We start from the raw sequence: 20,792 nt of genomic DNA, 5'->3' as shown, positions 1-20,792 counted from the left end.
TGTGTAATTCTGATTTGATTGTCAGTATGAGTTTTCATATGCATGTTCTCAGGCAAGTTGATACACAGACTTGTGTATCATTCTTACCAGAGTTAAACCCCAAATGCTGTGTAATATTCTTTACTGCTGCATTCATTTCATACGTACAATTCCAACATAACGCTTGCTTGCTGCAATTAACGCCGCCTTTCCTCAACGTATAGAAGTGCCCCTTTGTTATTTTTTTCCTACAGCAACAAAAAATCCTCAGCTTTTTAAAATAATTTTATAAATAATTTGCTTTGCAGGACACACAACACAAGAAATGAATATGCTTCATATTTGCCCAGTTAAGCAGAACCTTCATTACTGTGATCTTTCCTTGGTGTTTAGATAAAATAGTATGCAGTAAGTCTTTCATTTAAAGGCAAAGTTTTATTCCGATTACAAGATTTTCAAGATACACCTTGAAAAGATTTTTGTTGACAAGAACAACTATCTTGACTTACTGTTTTATGTACCAATGCTTTATGCGTTTGTTGATATAAGCACAAGTTTTGAATTCTGCTTGCAGATGTTTAATAAAACAAGGTAACTGGAAAGGCAAGCTTCCGATCAAGCTGTCATACATTTCCAGGAATGTCCTTATACTGGAGGAACCTTCATGAAAAGTAGTATGTTCTGGAAGCATGGTTTCAGAACGCAGAACAGGATTATGCTTTTTTTTCCAGTCTATTTTCCAGAAAAGTGATACTGCAGCTCTGCCACCAGGCTAGAGACTCAGGATCCAGCACATTTTCCAAGAGGCAAGTTAAAGACCATTTATTGACCGGACCAGATACCAAGCCAAGTTACTTGTAGAAAGAAATTAATTTTTTTTTTGCCATTAATAATTTAAGTTTTAAATAAATATTATGTGCCTTTTTTGGCAACTGTCCATTCTGGTAGCATCTGCTGTCCCAACAGCTCAGTATCCTTAGCACATTGATTAAAAAAAATAACAATAATCTTAGTCAATTCTGTTTCCACAAATAGTAAACCTGTCTATCTCCAACAAGTCTTTCTTTGAAGACCTGTGTTTCAATTCTGAACTGTCTTGGCTTATATCTTTTTCTTCACCATCAGGAGTTGTCAGAAATTGATCAGAATTGCTTGTTACAAGTAAAGATGGCATGTTCTCCTTCTGATGCACCGGCTGATTGGTAACTGATGTAGATCCATTTTCATCTGTGGAAATTCCTATTGGAACAGAAGATTATTACAAAGATAATAATGAATTTAACAAAGACATACTGATGCATCTATAACATCCAGACTAATCCAAAGCTGTTCTGAAAAGCATGTTGCACCAAATCAGCAGAAGCCACAGAAGAATGCTTTGTGGAAGCTACTACCAAGCCACTACCTCTTCTTAGTTTTACCATAAGAGATCTCCTTTTCTAATTTGGTAGAAAAATGGAAAACATTCCACAGAAGTTCAGATAACGAGCAAGAGCATAAGCAGTAGATGTTAGGACATACACTGCATCCTTCTGGTTTACATACTGTTTCTTGTCGGCTTAAGCAAGATTTTTGACAGTCATTGTATGAATCAGATGTTTTCTAATGAAACGAAGAAAAGGAATCTCTGTAGGAAGAACTAGATGTGCCTAATCCCCTATATAAGTACAATAAACCTGGCTTTTCTAGGAATAGCTCATGAGTCATGCACTGCTACACACTTTAATAGCATTGGCTCCTAAAGCATTCCATTAAAGATGTCTAATTTTATTCCTGCCTCTTTCTTTAGTGGAATTGAACACTGGCTCCATTAACTTAAGATATTTGTAAGTAATACCCATGTATTGTTTCCACTTTTTGAAAAAAACACTTAAATTTAAACGCACAAGCAACGTCGAGGAAAGAAATTTTTCTTATTTACTATCTCCTGGTAAAGACTGAGTTACTGTTTCTACAGGAATCGGGAAAAAAAAAAATCTAATGTGGAGAATGCTGCAGATAGCCCAAGGGATCACTATCTGTCAGAATGGCAACATTATCCAAATTACTACAAAAACTTCTTTCTATTGAGCATCTCTTCACACTATACCATCTACTACCTGAAGGTATACGGATTATTCTGCAGTCTTATGCAAGTCAAAGGTACTAGGCCTGCACTGAGAAAGGAGACAAGTAATACTAATTGTAGGACTTTGTTATAAAGGTAACTATTTTCTAACCCAGCAGCTTCCAGAGAAATCTGGTCAGCCTACAAATGATTACCAGGAACTAGAACTTTCATTCTTCAAGAGCAAGTGTAAAATTTTATCCTTCAAAATTTTAAGCTGTTACTGTGGAAGAGGTGGAAACTCTTAAGAAAATAACTTGACTTTCATTATAAACTGATAGAAAGTAGACCAGATTAATTCCCCTCACCCTCATTCTAGTAAGAGATGGGTTGAGTGACTGTATTGAAAAAAACCCAAAAAACCCCGATAAGTGGGGCACAGGGATTAACCAATATTGCAGAGCCCAGCAGTAATAATACAAACACACAGAAGCTGGGGAAGGTAAAATCATTCTTTCACATAACTGAGGTTTCTAATAAATAAAGAGCTGTTAAAAGGTAAACGCCCCTGCCCCCCCAAAATACTGTTAAAAACAGAGCTCTTTCATCACTGACAGAAGTTAAAAATATTCTAAATAAAATCAGCAAAAGCTTTTTTGATTGCTACTTTTCAATCAAAATATTTCCAGTTGAGGAAATTAGCATCTCTGCTGACTGACCTGGTAAAATTGCTGCTGCTTCAGCTAAAAATAGTGTTCAGGATTTATTTACTGTGAGTGAGTTTGAGGGTCAATCTAAGTAACTACAACTTACCAAGTCTCATATCCAAGTGCAGTACTAGAATGTTTAATTAAAACATTATGACAGTCATCTAATGAAATACAAAAGACATCCAGACCAATTCATATTACGTTCTTTCATCCTGAAACTAAAGCAACTCTGTAAGTTTAAGCTATTTAAAAACAGATGTCTGCACCAAGTTTCTGCCTGATGTGGTCTGACACAGGTGAGATACAGAGAATTACGACTGAAACACTGACAGATTCTTAACTCCACCATTGCTGGCAAGACACTATGATGACTAATAAGCACCTCACATTTCAAGCTGTTCAAATCTTTGGCAAGCAATAGAATGAACGCAATAAAAGCCTCACTGTTAAGTTTTCTAGGGCTTTCATTGAGCTCTTCACAGAGGATGATATACAGTCCAATTCAGCTGACCGGAACAATGAAGGTTTCTATTTCCTTCTATAATGTGTCACAGGAATATAATAATGCCCCATTTCTATTATGTATTAACCACTAATGCTGAGGACCTGTACAAGAAAACTACAAGTAATCATACCTATTATGTGCCATGTTTTACATTAATTTTTATAATAAATGCATAGATTGCTTCCTTATTAAACTTCAGCCCTTTCAGAGATGACTTATAAATACTTACTTATTTGTGTAGCGACAAGGCAGAGAGCGGTGGACTAGATCTTTAAAAGGTCCCTTCCAACTCAAATCATTCTATGATTATGATTTTCAAACAAAAGTGTGCCATGTTCTGATGGCTTGCATCACCTCCACTTATCAGGGTGGGATCTTACCAGAGATAAGTATTTATAACCAAAAGAAGATGCATGACCTAAAAGCAATTCACTCTATTACATTCAGAGACTTTCACAGCTGCGATATGGTACAACTAAGGTCTGGCAGCAGGGTTACTATGCAGCAGCGTCATACATCTGGTTTAATATTAAATTTAGTCTGAAAGCCATTTTCATTACAGCTGAGAACAAAACAAGGTAGTCAGCCTTACCTTGAGTAGATTTAAACATGCTTTGCTGTTTGCCAGCTGGTTTCCCTGGGGTGGCAGTCAGGACAGGATTGAATAATTTCTCCTCCATTTTTGCCTCCTTCACATATTGACATGATTTCCCCAGCAATACAATACTGTTAAGGACTTTTAGAGTTATTAATCTGAAAAAATAAAAGGATTTGTTTTCATATTTTCATTAGCATATTAAAATAATTGCATATTATTTATACTGCAATTAGTCACATTAAAATACTTGCATATGGTTACTGCTCTCTTGGAAGGATTAGCTAACAAATTAAATCCCTCCAATACCAAGATCAAAAGGTAATTTCCTTTTTGTAACAATCTGTTTCAGATTCAATGCCTCCCCCCCCCCCCCAAGGCATCTGGAGAAAACCATGAAGTTTTATCATAGTTTAGCAAAAGGACTACAAGGACAGTGAAGCAGCCATTTGCCATTTAATACACCAAATATTTAAACACAGAACTAAAAAGGCCCCTTAACAGTGCAAGTCCAAATTAAATGCACTACCATTAAAACAGCAGCCTTAAGTGTTCCCCACCAAGGATCACCAGTGGACTTTGAACCACAAGAAAGCAAGTATCTAGCTTTCACAAATTACAGCGATCATAAAAGTCCTTTTTCGCATCCCAAAAGACAGTCCATAAAACCCAAAGAGGCAGCACCGCACTGCCATCATGGTACAGTCCAGTTGATAGCAGATTCCTTTTCTATTATCACTCATTTGCAGAACAGACTTCAGCAAATCGTTGAAGTTTTTTTTCTTTTTAACCTGTCTTCTCGTTCGAAGAACAGGAAGGTCTCGTCTTCCATTAAATGCTTTTATATTTACAACTCAAATGAGCTTTGTAAAATCTAAGTTCTGTTACTAGGATTACAAGACACGCAAACCAATGTCCACTGCAGAGGTGACAGCAGCGGTGACGCAGGTGAAGGTTTATACAGTGTAGCAAGGAAATGGCGATCTATTCTCCATATGATGAGTATAAATATTCTCCACACAAATCAACCTATGTAACAAAAGTGAACCAAATACAGACTCTAAATTCATTCTCCACTCTGAAAACCCATTTATTATGTACATCACTAACAGATTAAAAAACTGAACGTTCACAGATGCACGAGGGGGTTTAACTGCTTAATCATAAATTGACCCAAGCACACTTCAGCAGCAGCTTCACTATCCCTCACTGCATTAATGTAATCAGAACTTGTCAAACAGAAAAACAAAGTACACTGCACTTTTAAGGGAATTTTAAGTAATACATTTACTTGTAGAAGAAATTTAGAGACATGGAAGAATGAGCAGAGGAGACTCACATTTTAGTATCCAAGCAACCATTCAGCAAGTTGAAAGCTGTGACTCTACAGTTTTAGTAGGTTATCGAGATAGATCTTGTTTCTGAGAGTTGAAAAGCCCTCCTCCAATTTTATTAAGTTTTAAGAGACGCTTTTCCCTACAATTTTTAGGTAGCATGCTTTTGTTCTGAGACAATAGGTGTTTATACCCCGACTTGACTCTGATTTAATGAGGTTGGAAGTTGAAAAGGCCATAAATCAACACTTCACTGTATCAGTTCCAGTTTCTCACGGAAAATTATGCAAGAGTTTCCAGCGAACCTCCTTTATTCTTTTCTGCCAGTCCACCCCGGGCTTAGATTTCTAACAACAATGTAAAATCTGTGGTTATTCAAAATCCCAGAAAAAGAATTCTCAGGTTTCATATGCTGGGCAAGACTCTTGAATAGTACAACTTAAACTATTACATTTGTTAATATCAGTACAAAACAATATCCTCCACATTATAGTCTCAAACCTTTGCCCAGTTAACTGTTTCGGATTTTATCAGGTTGTTTCTCACATATCTATGCTATACTAAACTGATGAAAAGCTGAAATTCTTGTTCAGAACACAAATTGCTTGAAAGATGCAAGGAGTGAGTTAGCTCCAAATCTGAGATCATGGCAGAAGTAAAAAATCTCTTCTCATTTTTCAATAAAAACAAAATAAACCAAAATGTATTTACTCTTGTAACCTACGCCTTCAAAGAGCAGCTTTTAATCCTTCATGTTAAACCACGTTACTTCTTCCCACCCTCCATCATCCAAGCCACAGAGACACTGAAAAATCCAGTACTGGGCTGAAGCAGTGGAATGGTAGAGGTAGGGAAATAATTATGTTTATTGGGAAACGGGAAAAGCCACTGAGCAGAACGAAGGCGTTGAGCTCGGTATACCACGGCTTGAATGGGACGAGCAGGGGCTAGTGCGTGCAGCTGCACAGAGCTGGCTTTCAGGAGAACACGGGCACAGCACGGGGCACGCTGGGGAAGAAACCCAAGTACGGTGCAGGGAAACATGGCTAACATTTTAATATTTGGCCTATATGCAATGTCTCAAAGCCTTAGTTATCCAACACTGAACAGATGTGTCTCTACACTGATGTGGACTAGACACATCAGATCAAGTTCTATTTTTTTTTTTTGCAGTCAAGGTCAGATTAGAGGTAAGTGTCTATTAATAAAAGACGTGTAATAATATCTTCTTTTTCATAAGGAATTGTAAATTAGCAGCCTCATCTCTTCCACTGTACCTGCTGAACCACTGCCCCACACCCAAGTCTCGCTGCCTTCCGTTACAAACACAGCTTGGCAGGGCACTGGAAGAGGCAGACTCACAACAACATAGGCAGGTCCTCTGTACTGCAGCAATTTGAATCACTTAATTCTTTATGATCCATTTCAGGATGACTCCAGTATCAATCAGTACTGGGAGACAACAAATGCTGACACAGTTCAGCATACAGCTTTCCTAGAAACTGGCCATCCCCATGGAGTCGACAGTAAGTGCCTCAGGACCAGCAAACTAGACTGGGATTGAAGTACACCTAAATGCATCTCAGAAGTAGGTACTGACTGGAAAGCAGTTAAGGATAACACAAGTATAAACTAACTCGGCAGTGAAGAGATACTTGCAAGTCATCGGTTGCGGTAAACAAGTTGCCATAAGATGTTCTATCCTTTAACTAAGGTTACTTACGGAACTCACACTTCCCAGAAAGATGAGCCCTGTATTTACTTTTTCTTTTCTGTATAGCAGTTTCCCAAAATGAAGAAACCTTGCATTGAACTACCAGAGAGAAGAATTCATGATCTGCTCAGAGCAGTTAAAACTGCTTATTTTTGTTGGCATAATGAATCTTTTGTTCTTTTCACAGAAAGGTTCATTCCTTAAAATTCAGTTTCCCCTTTTATGCAGAGATATGGTGCTTGTCTGTCAAACTCTTTCTATTATTTTTCCATTACTTTAATTACTGAAGTTACTTATTGAGGGCTATAATCTGCCAATACAGTTACAGTACTTGGGGACCAATCTGCACTCTCAATTTCAGTTTATGAGTGTTAAGTGTTTTACACTTACGTTCTACTGAACATAAACTATGTTTACACTTATACACCTAGAAGTATCCACAGAAGCTTTGTTCATGAATCTGACCAAATAATGGTAAATACTTTTCAATTGTGTGTATTTACTTACCCACAGTAGAACAGCACAACACAAACATAAGCTAAGACTCCTTGTACTTTTATGGAGCTTGTTACAACTCTGATGAGCTGTTTTAAGGATAAAAGTTAAACAGTTAAAACACACAGCACACAATTATTAATATTCTAACAGATCTTTCGTATTTGGTAAATTCAAGACAAAAGTAGAAACATCTACATTAATAGACGTTTATTCTAATGTTCCCCTTGGTAGCACTAACTATTCAAGATTTTGATCTGAGTAAGTATCACGTTAGCAGCTAGTTGCAACTTTGCCAAAACTACAGTCTGATAACATTTCCTTCACCTCTGACTTCCAAGTAAAATACCTGAAATAAACTTCTCCAAAAGTCAAGGACTGGAAGCTGAGCTACCAGTGTTTGAGGAGAATGTCAAGAGATGCTGATGCAATAAAACAGAATCAGTGTTTCACACATGGTAACATTTTGAATACAAAATTGCTTTGTGGACTAGGCAAAGGAATCCCAAATTTCAGTAACAAATGATCCTGAAGTCTCAGTTTTACTTTAGTATTTCAGGGTTAGGATTCCAAGTTAGGAAAGCACTTCAGTTTGTTGTAAACCTATGAGTATCCAGGATATCATATCAGAACCCAGTTAACCTGAAAAAAGAATTTCAATTGAATTTTCACGGGATGTAATTTAGTTATAAAAGAAAACACGATTATGATAATAGTTGTTTTGATTTTTTGTGGTTTGTGGGTTTTGTTGGTTGGTTTTTGTTTCGGTTTGTTTTTAAGTCATGGATAAAAACTAGGCAAAGCCTGTCAATAGTATTTTTTCCCCATCTCTACAGCAGAACATTCTATTTAAGTTAATTCATATTGATATTCTTCCAGGAATAGCATCTTCGCTGGCAAAGCAAGGACATGTTCCCAGTACTATGGTAACTACTGCTTGTCTACATGTGTGTATGGGGAAGTCTGAGCAGCTATTTACAGAAAACATTCTGGAACAGTTTCAGAACAGAGAGCATGTGGACACAATTCCAATAATGAAGTGATTAATTTTATAGCAGCATGTCCATGTAACAGGATCAACTATTTCAGAACCATGTATTCGATAACAGCTCAGAAATTCGGTGCCCCATATAAAAGAAAACGTAGTCATTAAGCATACCATTACAGGGACAACCAGAAGGACTCCTATGAAAAACCTACAAACGCCTAGTACGCTACGGCTAACCTTCTGGCAACCAGCTGCTTTGACTATTCCAAATGAATGAACAGGATAATTGCCAAAAGGAACAGATTAATAAGCTCAGATGTAGTTTAATTCCACTGCTACAATTCAAGAGTTTATAAATTCTAAAAAATTAATATATTCAATTTTCTATGAAAGGCTGATAAACAGTAACACATAAGTGAGGTCATAACTAGTATGTGATAGGTTATACTGAATGCTAACTCAACCTCAAACTCGCAGCATCATTACAGTTACTTGAGATGATCTTTTTGTCCTCAAAACATCAAACCGAGCCAGCTATCTCACAGGCGTATATTCTCCAAGTGAGATCTTATTAACAGAAAACTGATAGGAAAGATAAAACTTACTAAAACAGCCAGTGGAAGAGGAATGAAACCCATTCTTCTGGAAACTGAATCACTATAATCTGTATATGCCTAGGAGAAAGAAGAAGAATAACGAACTATTTATGCAAAGGAATGAGCTTATTTTAGCTTGGCACACCACCTAGATAAGAACCACATCTACAATAACAAACACTATACTGGTATAAAGCATGCCTATTCACATTTTGAAATTCAAACGTGGATAGCTGTACTCTCAGACAAAAATGTAATACTACCATAACCAGTAAGATTAGCTTCAGTGCTCTAAATCAAGAGCAACTGGAGTGTAATACAAATCTCTAAATCGAGAGCAATTAGGACACTGAATCCAAACGTGCTATGATATTTCATCTGTACACTATTACTAGCTTAGAGACCTTTTTGTATTAATTTGACTTTGATCCTCAAATACTGTACATAAAAACCCGTAACAGGGATAAAAGAACAAATATCCGTCACACTAGACATTTTAAACCATTCTACAAACATCTGTAATTAGCCAGACAATAAATGTGTTAAAATCATTCCGAAAAATATGCCGGCATTGGAACTCTCAAAACACAATTGCTTTGCATGACAGCTTTCATGCCGTATTGAATGTGATGCCAAAGTTAGTGCCTGTGTGATGCTACGTCATTTTCCACAAAGGATCCTTAGGAAAAGTAATGGAATTTTCAGGACTAATAAACAGTTGTTTTTTTTAAATTAACACATTATTAATAGTCAATTATTTGTAATTTAAGGTGTCTAACTCCTTTATGAATACAGCTACTGCATTCCTAGCAATAGCTATTAAACATGCCCAAAAATTCTACATAACTTATTACAATAAATTTCATTTCATAGTTAAGAGCACTCACTAATAGTTAACAGACTCATCTAGGAAAGGCGTGCTGCAAATAGACTTCCCAAAACAGTACTGATGAAAAACAAAAGCAGGCTGTGTGCTCTGCAAATACCCACACCACAACAGTAACACACATGGTACAAACACCCCTGAACATTGTGCAGTCTGTGAAGTAGTCATAGAAATTCCTCATGAACACTGTATTTTGATCCAACACAGTTAAGATATTCTTGAGGTAATTTTAAATCACTGTTCTTTTTGTTTTATTTTGTTGAGCTTGCTTACTTCCCATATCTCAAAAATGTCAACGTTGTTACAACCATCCCCTGACTATGTGTGTGTTTGGAAGACTTCTCAACAATATATAAAATAAAGCTCAAAATAACCTGAACAACTGGATAAAGGTAAGAATGTACATCAGAAGGAAATACTCCTTTTATCTCTTACTAAAAAAAGCAGAGTAGAATTTCAGTGCTTCGGAAGCGTAACAGTTCCACACATATTTAAGTACTTGTTTCCATATTCCCCCCACAACAATTACGTTAGTTAATACAAGCAAATCCCTTTGTTTTCAGGCTTACGTTTTTCTGTCGACTGCTAACAAGGTCAAATGCAAGACTAGCTCTGTATTCACTGTAGACCTGGAAAAAATCCAGCACAAGGGATGTATGATTAATTTGTTATCACACTTCATACAAGTGACAGAGATATTAATAAAATATTTCTCTAAAAATATTACAAATATGCAGAAGCTGAATGAATCAAAGCCAGTTTATCTGAGGTCTAATTGCAGCCTTCAACAGATGAGCCTGTGTTTCTGTGATCAAGTAACCTGTGTGTATATATACAACGAACAAACAATACTACGGTAAGGTTTAGGAATTGCATGAGACTTTATAAAGCATTTACTGGATTTGAGGATCATCAGAAACATGAAGTAAGAGAAGTCATGCTTCATAGAATCACAGAACGGTTTGGGTTGGAAGGGACCTTAAAGATCACCTAGTTCCAACCCCCTGCCACAGGCAGGGACACTTCCCACTAGACCAGGTTGCTCCAGGCCCCATTCAACCTGGACTTGAACACTTCCAGGGATGGGGCATCCACAGCTGCTCTGGGCAACCTGCTCCAGTGTCTCACCACCCTCACAGTACAAAATTCCTTCTCAATCTTAATTAAATCTACCCTCTTTTACTTTAAAGCTACTACCCCTTGTCCTATCACTACATGCCCTTGTAAGAAGTCCCTCTCCAGCTTTTTTGTAGGCCCCCTTTAGGTACGGAAGGCTGCTATCAGGTCTCCCCAGAGCCCTTTCTTCTCTAGGCTGAACCCCAGCTCTCTCATCTGGTTTTCACAGGAGAGGTGCTCCAGCCCTCTGATCATCTTTATGGTCTCCTCTGGACTCACTCCAACAGGTCCAGGTCCTTCTTACATTGGGGGTCCCAGAGCTGAACACAGTAGTCCAGGTGGGGTCTCACGGGAGTGGAGGAGAGGGGAAGGATCACCTCCCTTAGACTGCTGGCCAGGCTTCTTTTGATGCAGCCCAGGATATGGGTGGCTTCCGAGCTGCAAGCGCACATTGCTGGGTCATGCTGAGCTCATCCACCACCAACCACTGCCTGCCTTCTCAGGGCTGCTCCTAATCCATTCTCCACGCTGCCTGTATTTGTGCTTGGCACTGCCCTGACCCACACACAGGACCTTACACCTTTGCTTGTTGAACCTCACTGGGTTCACATGGCCCCACCTCTCAGGCCTGCCAAGGTCCCTCTGGACGACATCCCTTCCCTCCAGCACGTCAACCGCACCACTCAGCTTGGTGTCACTGGCAAACTTGCTGAGGGTGCGCTCAATCCCAGTGTGTTGCAGACAATATTACACAACACTGGTCCCAGTACTGACCCCTGAAGAACACCACTCATCACTGGTCTCCACTTGGACATCGAGCTGCTGACTGCAACTCTGAGTGCAACAATCCAGTCATTTCCTTATCCACAGAGTGGTACATCTGCCAGATCCGTGTCTCTCCAGTTTAGAGACAAGGATGTCGTGTGAGACAGTGTCAGATGCTTTGCACAAGTCCAGGCAGATGACGTCAGCTGCTCTTCCCTTACCCACCGATGCTTTAACTCCTTTCTAGAAGGCAACCATGCTTGTCAGGCACAATTTGCCACTAGTGAAGCCATGTTAACTGTCACTGATCACCTCATTTTCCATGTGCCTTAGCATAGTTTCCAGGAGGATGTGCTCCATGATCTTGCCAGGCACAGAGGTGAGACTGAGTAGCCTGTAGGCCCTGAGATCTTTCTTTATTTCCTTTTTAAAATGGGAGTTATGTTTCCCCTTTTCCAGTCCATGGGAAGTTCACTGGACTGCCATGACTTCTCAAACATGATGGACAGTGGTTTAATAGCAAAAAAAGTCCTTTAAGTACTTCAGCCTTCTCCATATCCAGGTAACCAGGTCTCCTCTTTCCCGTTTACTTTTTTCCTACAGTTCATAAATTGGTTTTAAGCTACAAGAAAGGTAGCACTGGGATCAAATTTAAAAAATGGGGGAGCTTACTTACATATTTTAAGGAAGCGATCCCATGAAAAAAGCAAATTTTATGAGAAAATAAAGATGCCTTTTTTTTGTCTTTATAACAGTTCTACATATTGCGACAGAAAAGCATCTATTTTAAGGATAAGTGTCAGGGTAACTTGCACTGCAGGTGTTCAAAACTTCTGAAAAAGTCTGATCTAGTAACTATCGATCTTTAGAACTTCATACAAAAAATTTATTAAATAAACCGTGAAAACTGTCACTCACTACCCCCATCCTCCAGTTATTTCAGCACACTGAAGCATGCTATATTTTTGGCTATCGTTACTTCATTACTGCTCTTTTCCACACTCTCTGTATGAAAGTAGGGCATGCATAAATGCCTCTGGCATAAGGGAGCTTATTAAGTACATCTATTAAATTTGTTTCTATACTACACAACGTAGTTACTTTGGAGATGCTGAAAAAGATAGCACTTCCAAGTTCTGGTCTATTTCCTGAAGTGTTTTTAGTAGTAAAAAAAAAAAATTCGAACTCATCTCTTCACAAATTTATCAAATGCATTTGAATTCACACAACATGCAAGGCAAATGGCCAATGTATCATGCCACAACACACAAAAAGTAGCCTCATTTCCTACTATAAAAGAAGGACTGCATAATATATACAGCCTAAGAAATTTCAGGAGTGGGAAACTAACATAACCTACTTCGTATCGGTGCTCCAAGGAAAGTAGAAAAATGTATCTCTGCTTTCAAATTCCACCTCTAACACACACGCAAGAACAGAGATTCAGCAGCCTCACTAGATTTGCTTTTCCCAAAACCTGAATTTTAACCTACAATCCATTCTGTTAGGAAAAGGTGCAAGCTCTGTCTAGATCGTACAACAAGTAACCTGTCAATTTAACTAGTGATCACTTCACAAAACGATCTGCCAGTTATGTGAATTGTACTTATTTTGTGAACTGTTATACAATGCTTTCCATAATTTATGGATCTGGAACTACTAATTTAGAAGCAGAGGTGTTTGTTCCACATTGTAAGGATCCTCAGAAGTATACTGCATCAGGAAACTACCAACCTTCCCCAAAGTATATCCTATACATGAAGATAACATTTTTTACATTTTCTGCACTGGAATAGATTTTAATATTTTAAAAAAATTAGCAAAATAAACTACAACTTAAAACAGCACTCAGCATTCCAAACAGGATACCTACATCTGCTGTGATGTCATTGAACTTTGTTATAAAGGCGTGTTTCACAATATCCACCGCAATTTCTGAAGCAACCACCATGCAAACATCTGGGAATAACACCCAAAGATGATCTGAAGGTTGGAAAGAAACAAGTTAGGCCATTTAATTTGATGTCAGTATACAAAACCACCAAATTATAACACGCAGTGTTATATATAATGCTCAACAGTAAAAAATCGTCAAAAGTCTGAAAAGTCTGTAACTTTACATCACCACTCAACAAGCAGCGTGTGTGTTCTTGCTTATCCCACTGCTGTTCTAGAAACTTATAGTACTGTACAACCACACCACAGTTTGGATAAGCTTTATCTCTACTAGGAAGACAACCTTTGCACATGCTAGATAAATGTTGAGCATGTATGAAAGATAGACAGAGCACCTGTGGTGTTAGATGCGTAAGGTAAAATTTAGGTAGACTGGTAACATTCAAGCAAAATACACCACACAGATCAGGGCTCAAAATTATTAAAATTCTAATAAAACAAAATCCAAATTTTACTCAATACTTGCTCAATATAGTATTACAATCTTAAGTATAATAAAAATGGAAATTTTTACATACTCGTCTCACTGGCCTGACAAAATAAAATTCTCTAGGGGATCCTTCATCTTCAAAGTACTTCAAGGAAAGGGCAGGACTGGGAAGAAATCATTCAAGACACTACGCGAAACCTAACTATGCACATCTGTAGTGTAACAGCATATACTTCTAGCAGAAAGGACAGGGTCACTCTTACAGGAAAGCCAGTAATTAGAAAAATGAGAATCTAAGGTATCTTGAAATATTGAAAGATTTCTCAATTAAATGCCCTGGCTACCCTTATCTTTCAGACTGAGGAAAGAAGCAAAAGATCAATTGTCGACAGCACAGGAACTTGTCATTTTGTATTTAATTCTTCTACCAGTTAACTCACCTGGATTCCATGAGAACTGTTCCATATTTCTTAGACATACAATTAGTAGCAGCACGTAATTGGTGAACCTCTCCTTTATATCTAGTTAAAAAAAAAAAGCTGTCAATTCCAAAGAAATACTTATTTGCATACATAGTTATCTATTCATTCTGAGGTTCTATTACTTAGTAAATCTTGGATTAGACAATCTTCTCCCACAAATTTGGATTTGAGAGGAGGGGACGCTGGGAACCACACCACAGACAGGAACTCTGCAGTATGCTGTGACCTGACTGGAAGTCCATCCAGTGCTGCATCAGCTCAGCTTTCCCAGCATCAAAAGGGACTTAAGTTGTGACTTGTTGCCACCTTTTCCAATACATTCATAGAATAGTTATCTTTCCTGATGAAGTGTGTGCATTTCTTAGGGGATTCAAAAAGGACCAGCACCTCCTGGTGCAAAAATGGAGACAATACACCTGTCTATCTTTTCAAGTTATTAGCAAGGCAAATTTCATTTTCTACAGATCATGGATATCCACATTTTTATATACTGGGTCCAGTAGTCAGAAGAAAATTAACTCTATCCCAGCCAAAACCAGGACAGACATCTTTGGCCTTGAATTTCCTCTTATGCTGGGCAATAAACATTCTTCCCCCACTAATTTCTGAGACCACATGACAGGCTGACACCTATTTTTCCCCTCTGCTTATTTTTCCTGATCTCACTGATCTCCCTTCTAATCTTTTATCTTTGCTGCCACAGCGGTTCAAGGCTGCTCAAGAGTGAGAGGAATGAGTTCAGCTGCTCTTCTTCATCCTTGTCCTTCTCATCATCCGTCAGAGATGCAAGCAAGGGAGAAAGTGAATATTACAGCGGCTTCAATAGTAAACCCAGATGATTCAGGAATTTGTTTCATTTCTGTCTCATGGGCAATGACAAAAAAGGCTTGATGATATCCAAAATAACCAATGGTAACCAGACCTAAATCCCGATTAAAATTTCAGAATACAAAATACACACCAATAATATTTCATCATTTATTATGAACTTCTTTGATGTTGTATATGTACTTTTTTTTTTTTTTTTAAACAGGCAGGGGGAATTTCCTGTACCATGTATTACCACTTCTTAGATGATGTGATGAACTATAGAACAAGTGAAGCTACATTCCTAGATTCACACTTACGGACATTATACTCTTAAAGAACAACAAAAGGAAAGTAAGTTACCATGTTTGTGAATCTGGGGAGACAGTGACAAGCCACCAGTGTCAGCGTTCAGTTACAAAGAGCATAGGTACTGGCAAAAAAATGTCTCTAATGTGCTTTAGTGTGAAGAAGAGTAAAGCAGGAAGAAAAAGGGATCTCTTCCTCATTCTCCATCATGACAAATCCTTAATATTGATAGAAGCCATTTCAACTCGATTTCAGACATACCCCATGAAGTGCTGGTGATAAGCGTATCACAAACTGTTTCTCAGTTAGAATACAGTACAGCTTTAACAACCCTTTCCATCATAAGACAGGGTTAAATGACAGCCAGAACAACTCTGAGGGCATTTTAAACGGTCTTCAGCTACCTCCACAAGCATGTGATTAAGAAGTTTACTTTCTCACTGTTCATGCTCCTAAGTGTTGCAGAGCTGACATTGACCACCAATTCAGATATATTCAGACCCCCTGACTGGTCTCTTATCAGCACATACCATGCATACACTGCATTCCAATACTGTAATTAAACTGTACACTTAACAGGGCTGGCCCTAAAGCCTGCCCGCACATCATACTGCATACTCCCCTATACCCACTCTTTGTAGACTATTTTGAAAGATGACACTGAATTTGCTTGTGCTTCCATGAATTCACTGGTGGTGCAAATGACTACTTATGATTAAATCTTTTCAGTTTCCTTTAAAATATGAGTTTCAGTATATTGAAAAGGGAAAGGAAGAATCAGGCATTCCAAGACTTCATACGAAGATGCCATGTGTACCTATTATGGTTGTCATATGAATAGAGGTGGTAAACATTTATTTCAAAGCCAGTAACGCACATACTGCCATAAAATGCAATAGGGGAAAAAAGCAGGAGGTACTTTTTGTCTATTGGTTCTCTGAAGTAAAACCCAAAAAAGGCCTGTACATAGCGAAATCAGACTTTAAATTTGCCTTGCTTATATCAACCCTGCCATTCCAATCTGAACGCAATTCTATGCCCATGTTAATAACACACTCTGCCCTTCTATAAATCCTTCTGAAAAATAGAGACATTCAGTTTAAAGGACTGATGACAACAGAGACTCAAAGTTAAAACTACCAGTGAGTCATAGGTATCATCCCTCTGAAAAAACGAGGGGAAAAAACCCACAACTAAAGAAATGGATGTAACTGGAAATACAGAATTGTTCCTAGGACAGCACAACATTGTCAACATCCTAAATAATCAGTTACTGAACTCACGCAGTAAGGACCTGAATTCTGAAGAACTTGGGTACTTTGCTGAATTAACTAACGAGAAGGGCAGTGAGATCCCACAACAAAGATCCAAAAGTGGCCTTTCTACTCGTCTGGGTAGAAAAAAGTCTTTAGAACACCTAGTTATTTCCTTCTAGATTCCCTGACACATCATGCAGGAATCCTTAATCAGGAAGGAAAAAATAACTTTGGTCATGTTAATCCCACTGTTCATATGTTTAGATCAAAAGCTGGTTATAAACCAGTGTGTAAGTAGTAAAATAAGATCATTTAGTTTATATCTCAGCAAATCCTAACTAGCTCTAGTGACAACTACCTCTTAACATGTCACCAGAGCACAAGGAAGGATCAAAGACTGAACAAGGAATCATCAAGGAGGCACTGGTCTATCTTAAATGTACTCCTGCCCCCAAGTCCCTCATCTTTAAAATGAACAACTGGATTAGAATAGTGGTATTAAAAACTAGAGCCACATGAGAAAAGATTGAATTCAAGAGACCAAAAGGTAAAAGTGAAGGCTGTTCAATATTTTGATCAAAGCCAGCGAGACTGATAAATCAGGAACAAAGCAGGAAGAACAGAATTAAGAAAAAAAAAAAGGCTAAGAAATTATACAGAAAAAAAATTGAAGTTCCTAAAGCTTCCGAATAGATATGTTAAATTTCTGAGAATAAAGAAAAAACATGGAATAACAAGGCCAAACAGCAATTGAAGCAAATAACTTAATGCACTGCACCTAGTGTACTTCATATGAGGTACAACTGTGTTTTGTGAAAAACTGAGCTTCAAATTAAAATAAGATACTTAAAAGCATAAAGGATGACAGCATGCTGGGCTTTCTAAAAGAGTTTCTCTTTATAATTTTGTCTCCTCATTCACTAATCCTGAATCCTACAAAATTTGCTTACAATTATCCATTTCAAAAAGAAAATATACTACTTACATTTAGGAAAATATTTCATTCTGCTACAACAAACACAAGGTTTTATGTCTTTTGTATAATAATTTTTTCCAAATGCGACAGTGTTTAGATTGCCTGGGTGTTCATAAATTTCCTAGTAGAAGTCAGGGTGACCATGTGAAAGTAGTTTTGTTACAGCTGACAAATGAAAGCCACAGGAACAGTATGGTTGAAGTCACACATTCTGTAGCTGCAATCTCAAGCAGCTATACAAACCTCACAATCTTTGCTGACCTCCTGCACCTAGAAGATAACAGGTTTGGTTTTATTAGGTAACTGTATAACCAATGTATATCTCATGGTTTGTTCAATTAGTTTTTATGTAGATGTTTCGCAGTTCTTTCAGTCCTGAAGTTTTAATGAATTGGCTGTTAGAGCAGAAGTTTAAATGGCCATGCAAAGGTGAGAAGGATCACTAACTCCACTGACACCAAGTCCAGAACTGGAAATACTGGGAAAAATAGTACAGCCACATATCAGCTTGCTATCCACAAGCCAGTGCTGAGCACAATTGCCAAGTGAAAATGGTTTCACAACTTCCAGTTCTAAACTGGTAGCTTGGTGGCACTTCATACGTTGGTGTCTTTCTACATGATGTCTTCATCACCAGACAGAGCTCTGCAATGTATTTCAACACATGACATAGGACAAGCCTTAGGACACACAACTGAAACCATTCATTTCTTTTCTCACGCTTCTGTACACAAGATTACTTGCTTTTGAATTCTATTTGTAGCACATCCTCTTGGTCACAATGTCTACTCTTGAGCTCACTGATACCTTACTTTTCTGCTAGTTTATGTTTTTCTTTTAATTAACATGTTAAATAAGGGAGTTTCACCTATTCATGACAAGTTCCTCAGATGCCTCTATGAGACTGACCTTAGTTCCCTCGCTCCCCCAAAATTAATACATTTAACCTCTGTGGACTAATCAGCACCTGAATTAGGATTAAATGTTTGAGACAATGGTAATACTTTGATCAAAGCCCCAGAAAAGGTGGGGCAAGGGGGCATTCATTCAGTCTACCTAAGCTTAATCAGCTACTGTTGTCATTGTTGCCCTACAGCGGAGACTGCAGGCCTCAGAACATGGGTAGAAGAAACTGAGAGAAGTGGGAAATATATGGGGGAACCTATATTTAGTGATTTACTTTAGCGGTTTATTTCAGCCCAGGCATGCAGTTTAAGTATATTATATTCTAGGACGCAGAAGGCACTCCAAGGGCTAACTGGAAGTTCAGTCCCCAGGACCAGACTAGCCTCAGCTCCAGAGGCAGGAATATAGCATCGGCTTAGAATGCCAACACATTTCAGCTGCAGGAAATAAACACATCTAGAAGGATAACAAAGTTATCAGAATACATGAACTGAAGCAACACTGATCCATCCTTAGAGAAGCTGTGATGCAGTAAATCTCTTCAAGTCCAAAAGAGGTGAAAACCTCTTCTAAAATCCTGTCTGCATTATATATCTACAAGAAGAAAAACATTGCTATTTATAACCACACCAAGAAAAAAAGGTTATCTTTTTGAAGGGAATAAATTAGCTTGTTTTGTGCACTCTTCTGTGTATGTGCTCACCTGCCTCCATCCCCGTATGGTATAATGAATGGCATCACTTTTTCCACCAAGTGATAAAGGAAGGTCTGATATTGCTATTATGGGTCTTCAGCAATAATGCCTAGCAATAAAATATTGATATACATTTCTTCTAACATACTATTGCAGGTGCTTTTTGTGGAGGAAATGACTAGCCATTTCTAATAGTAGTCCCTCATTTATTTCAACATTTAAATCAAGAAAGAGGCCTTGCCTTTCAGTAGAGCTAGGTGCATACTCGTAACTATTATCTGCAAGTATTGTGATTAATGAGAGGAAATGTAAGAAAAATCATCGGTGTTTTCTGTTAATATTTTAGTAAACATCACTTTTAGACATTCTCACTGTAAAGTTAAATAAATTTAAATTTTAAAAAATGCAAGTATTTAAATCTTGGAACTAAAATTACATACTAGTAGAACAGATAAACACCTTAACCCATCTGGGAAGATTTTTTGGGGGGCATTAAGAACTTATGTAAGTTGAGGTACATTCAAATTTAATGCTAATTTGTTATGTTATATATTTAAGATGTTATATAGTCTCTCACCCAAAGCATAACAAAACAATTGCCATTTAACATTTGTATGTAGTATCATCACAGTTTGCAGATGAATTTGATGAAAATCACACTAAGAGCCAGAATCCAAAACCTGAAGCAAGCCTGCTGGAAGTTTAACTCTTGATAAAAAAATCCAAATCATCTATTTTCAGATGAGTAGCTACATCATTTTTTTTAACCTTTTGAACAGTTGAGTTCTCTGGTTTAAAAAACTAGGAGTTGGCATGAAGAAATATATTCTGTTTGCCTACCTATAGCTTTGACCAAGAGCACCATATGCAGAAATAAACAGAAACATATGTGATGAAAGGTCAGAAAATATTACAAGCAAAGAAGCTCTAGTTTAAAGTGCAATCTCTCCTATTAGTTTTGAAACGAAGAATTCCGCAAATATTTCAGATGGCTGATACCAGTATTAGAAAGTACCCCCATCAAAGTATACCTGTAACAGATTTTCCTCATGAGACACACTGAGTAAGACTTCCCAAATGCCATACTAAGCAGCAACACAGTTAAGAAGTGCCAGAAGCAAAACATGTTTCCCAAATACCCCCTCCTACTGTCTCAACACCATGTCAGCAGTTACAGTCACGTCTGGTATTTCCCTCATAAACCAGCTACTTCATCGTTACGTTCTTTTTGAGAAGCGAGGAAGCA

General features: G+C 37.8%; 1 protein-coding gene across 7 annotated transcripts in view; it reads right to left on the bottom strand.

Annotated features, from left to right (window-relative positions):
• Positions 1-394: 394 nt before the first annotated feature.
• Positions 395-20,792, bottom strand: part of TAPT1 (transmembrane anterior posterior transformation 1) — a 48,279-nt gene continuing 27,881 nt past the window's right edge. For all 7 annotated transcript variants that reach the window (XM_056326468.1, XM_056326469.1, XM_056326470.1 and 4 more), the window contains 7 exons: positions 14,557-14,637; positions 13,604-13,713; positions 10,419-10,478; positions 8,973-9,041; positions 7,392-7,468; positions 3,834-3,994; positions 395-1,218 (listed from right to left, as the gene is read on the bottom strand). In XM_056326468.1, the coding sequence (XP_056182443.1) occupies positions 989-1,218; positions 3,834-3,994; positions 7,392-7,468; positions 8,973-9,041; positions 10,419-10,478; positions 13,604-13,713; positions 14,557-14,637 (788 nt within the window). In that variant the 3' untranslated portion in view covers positions 395-988. The remainder of the gene's footprint in view (positions 1,219-3,833; positions 3,995-7,391; positions 7,469-8,972; positions 9,042-10,418; positions 10,479-13,603; positions 13,714-14,556; positions 14,638-20,792) is intronic.

The sequence above is a fragment of the Falco biarmicus genome, chromosome 1 (assembly GCF_023638135.1).
Source record: "Falco biarmicus isolate bFalBia1 chromosome 1, bFalBia1.pri, whole genome shotgun sequence".
NCBI classification, from domain to species: domain Eukaryota; kingdom Metazoa; phylum Chordata; class Aves; order Falconiformes; family Falconidae; genus Falco; species Falco biarmicus.
The sequence above is the reverse complement of the archived record's forward strand: the minus strand, read 5'-3'. Positions and strand labels throughout refer to the sequence as shown.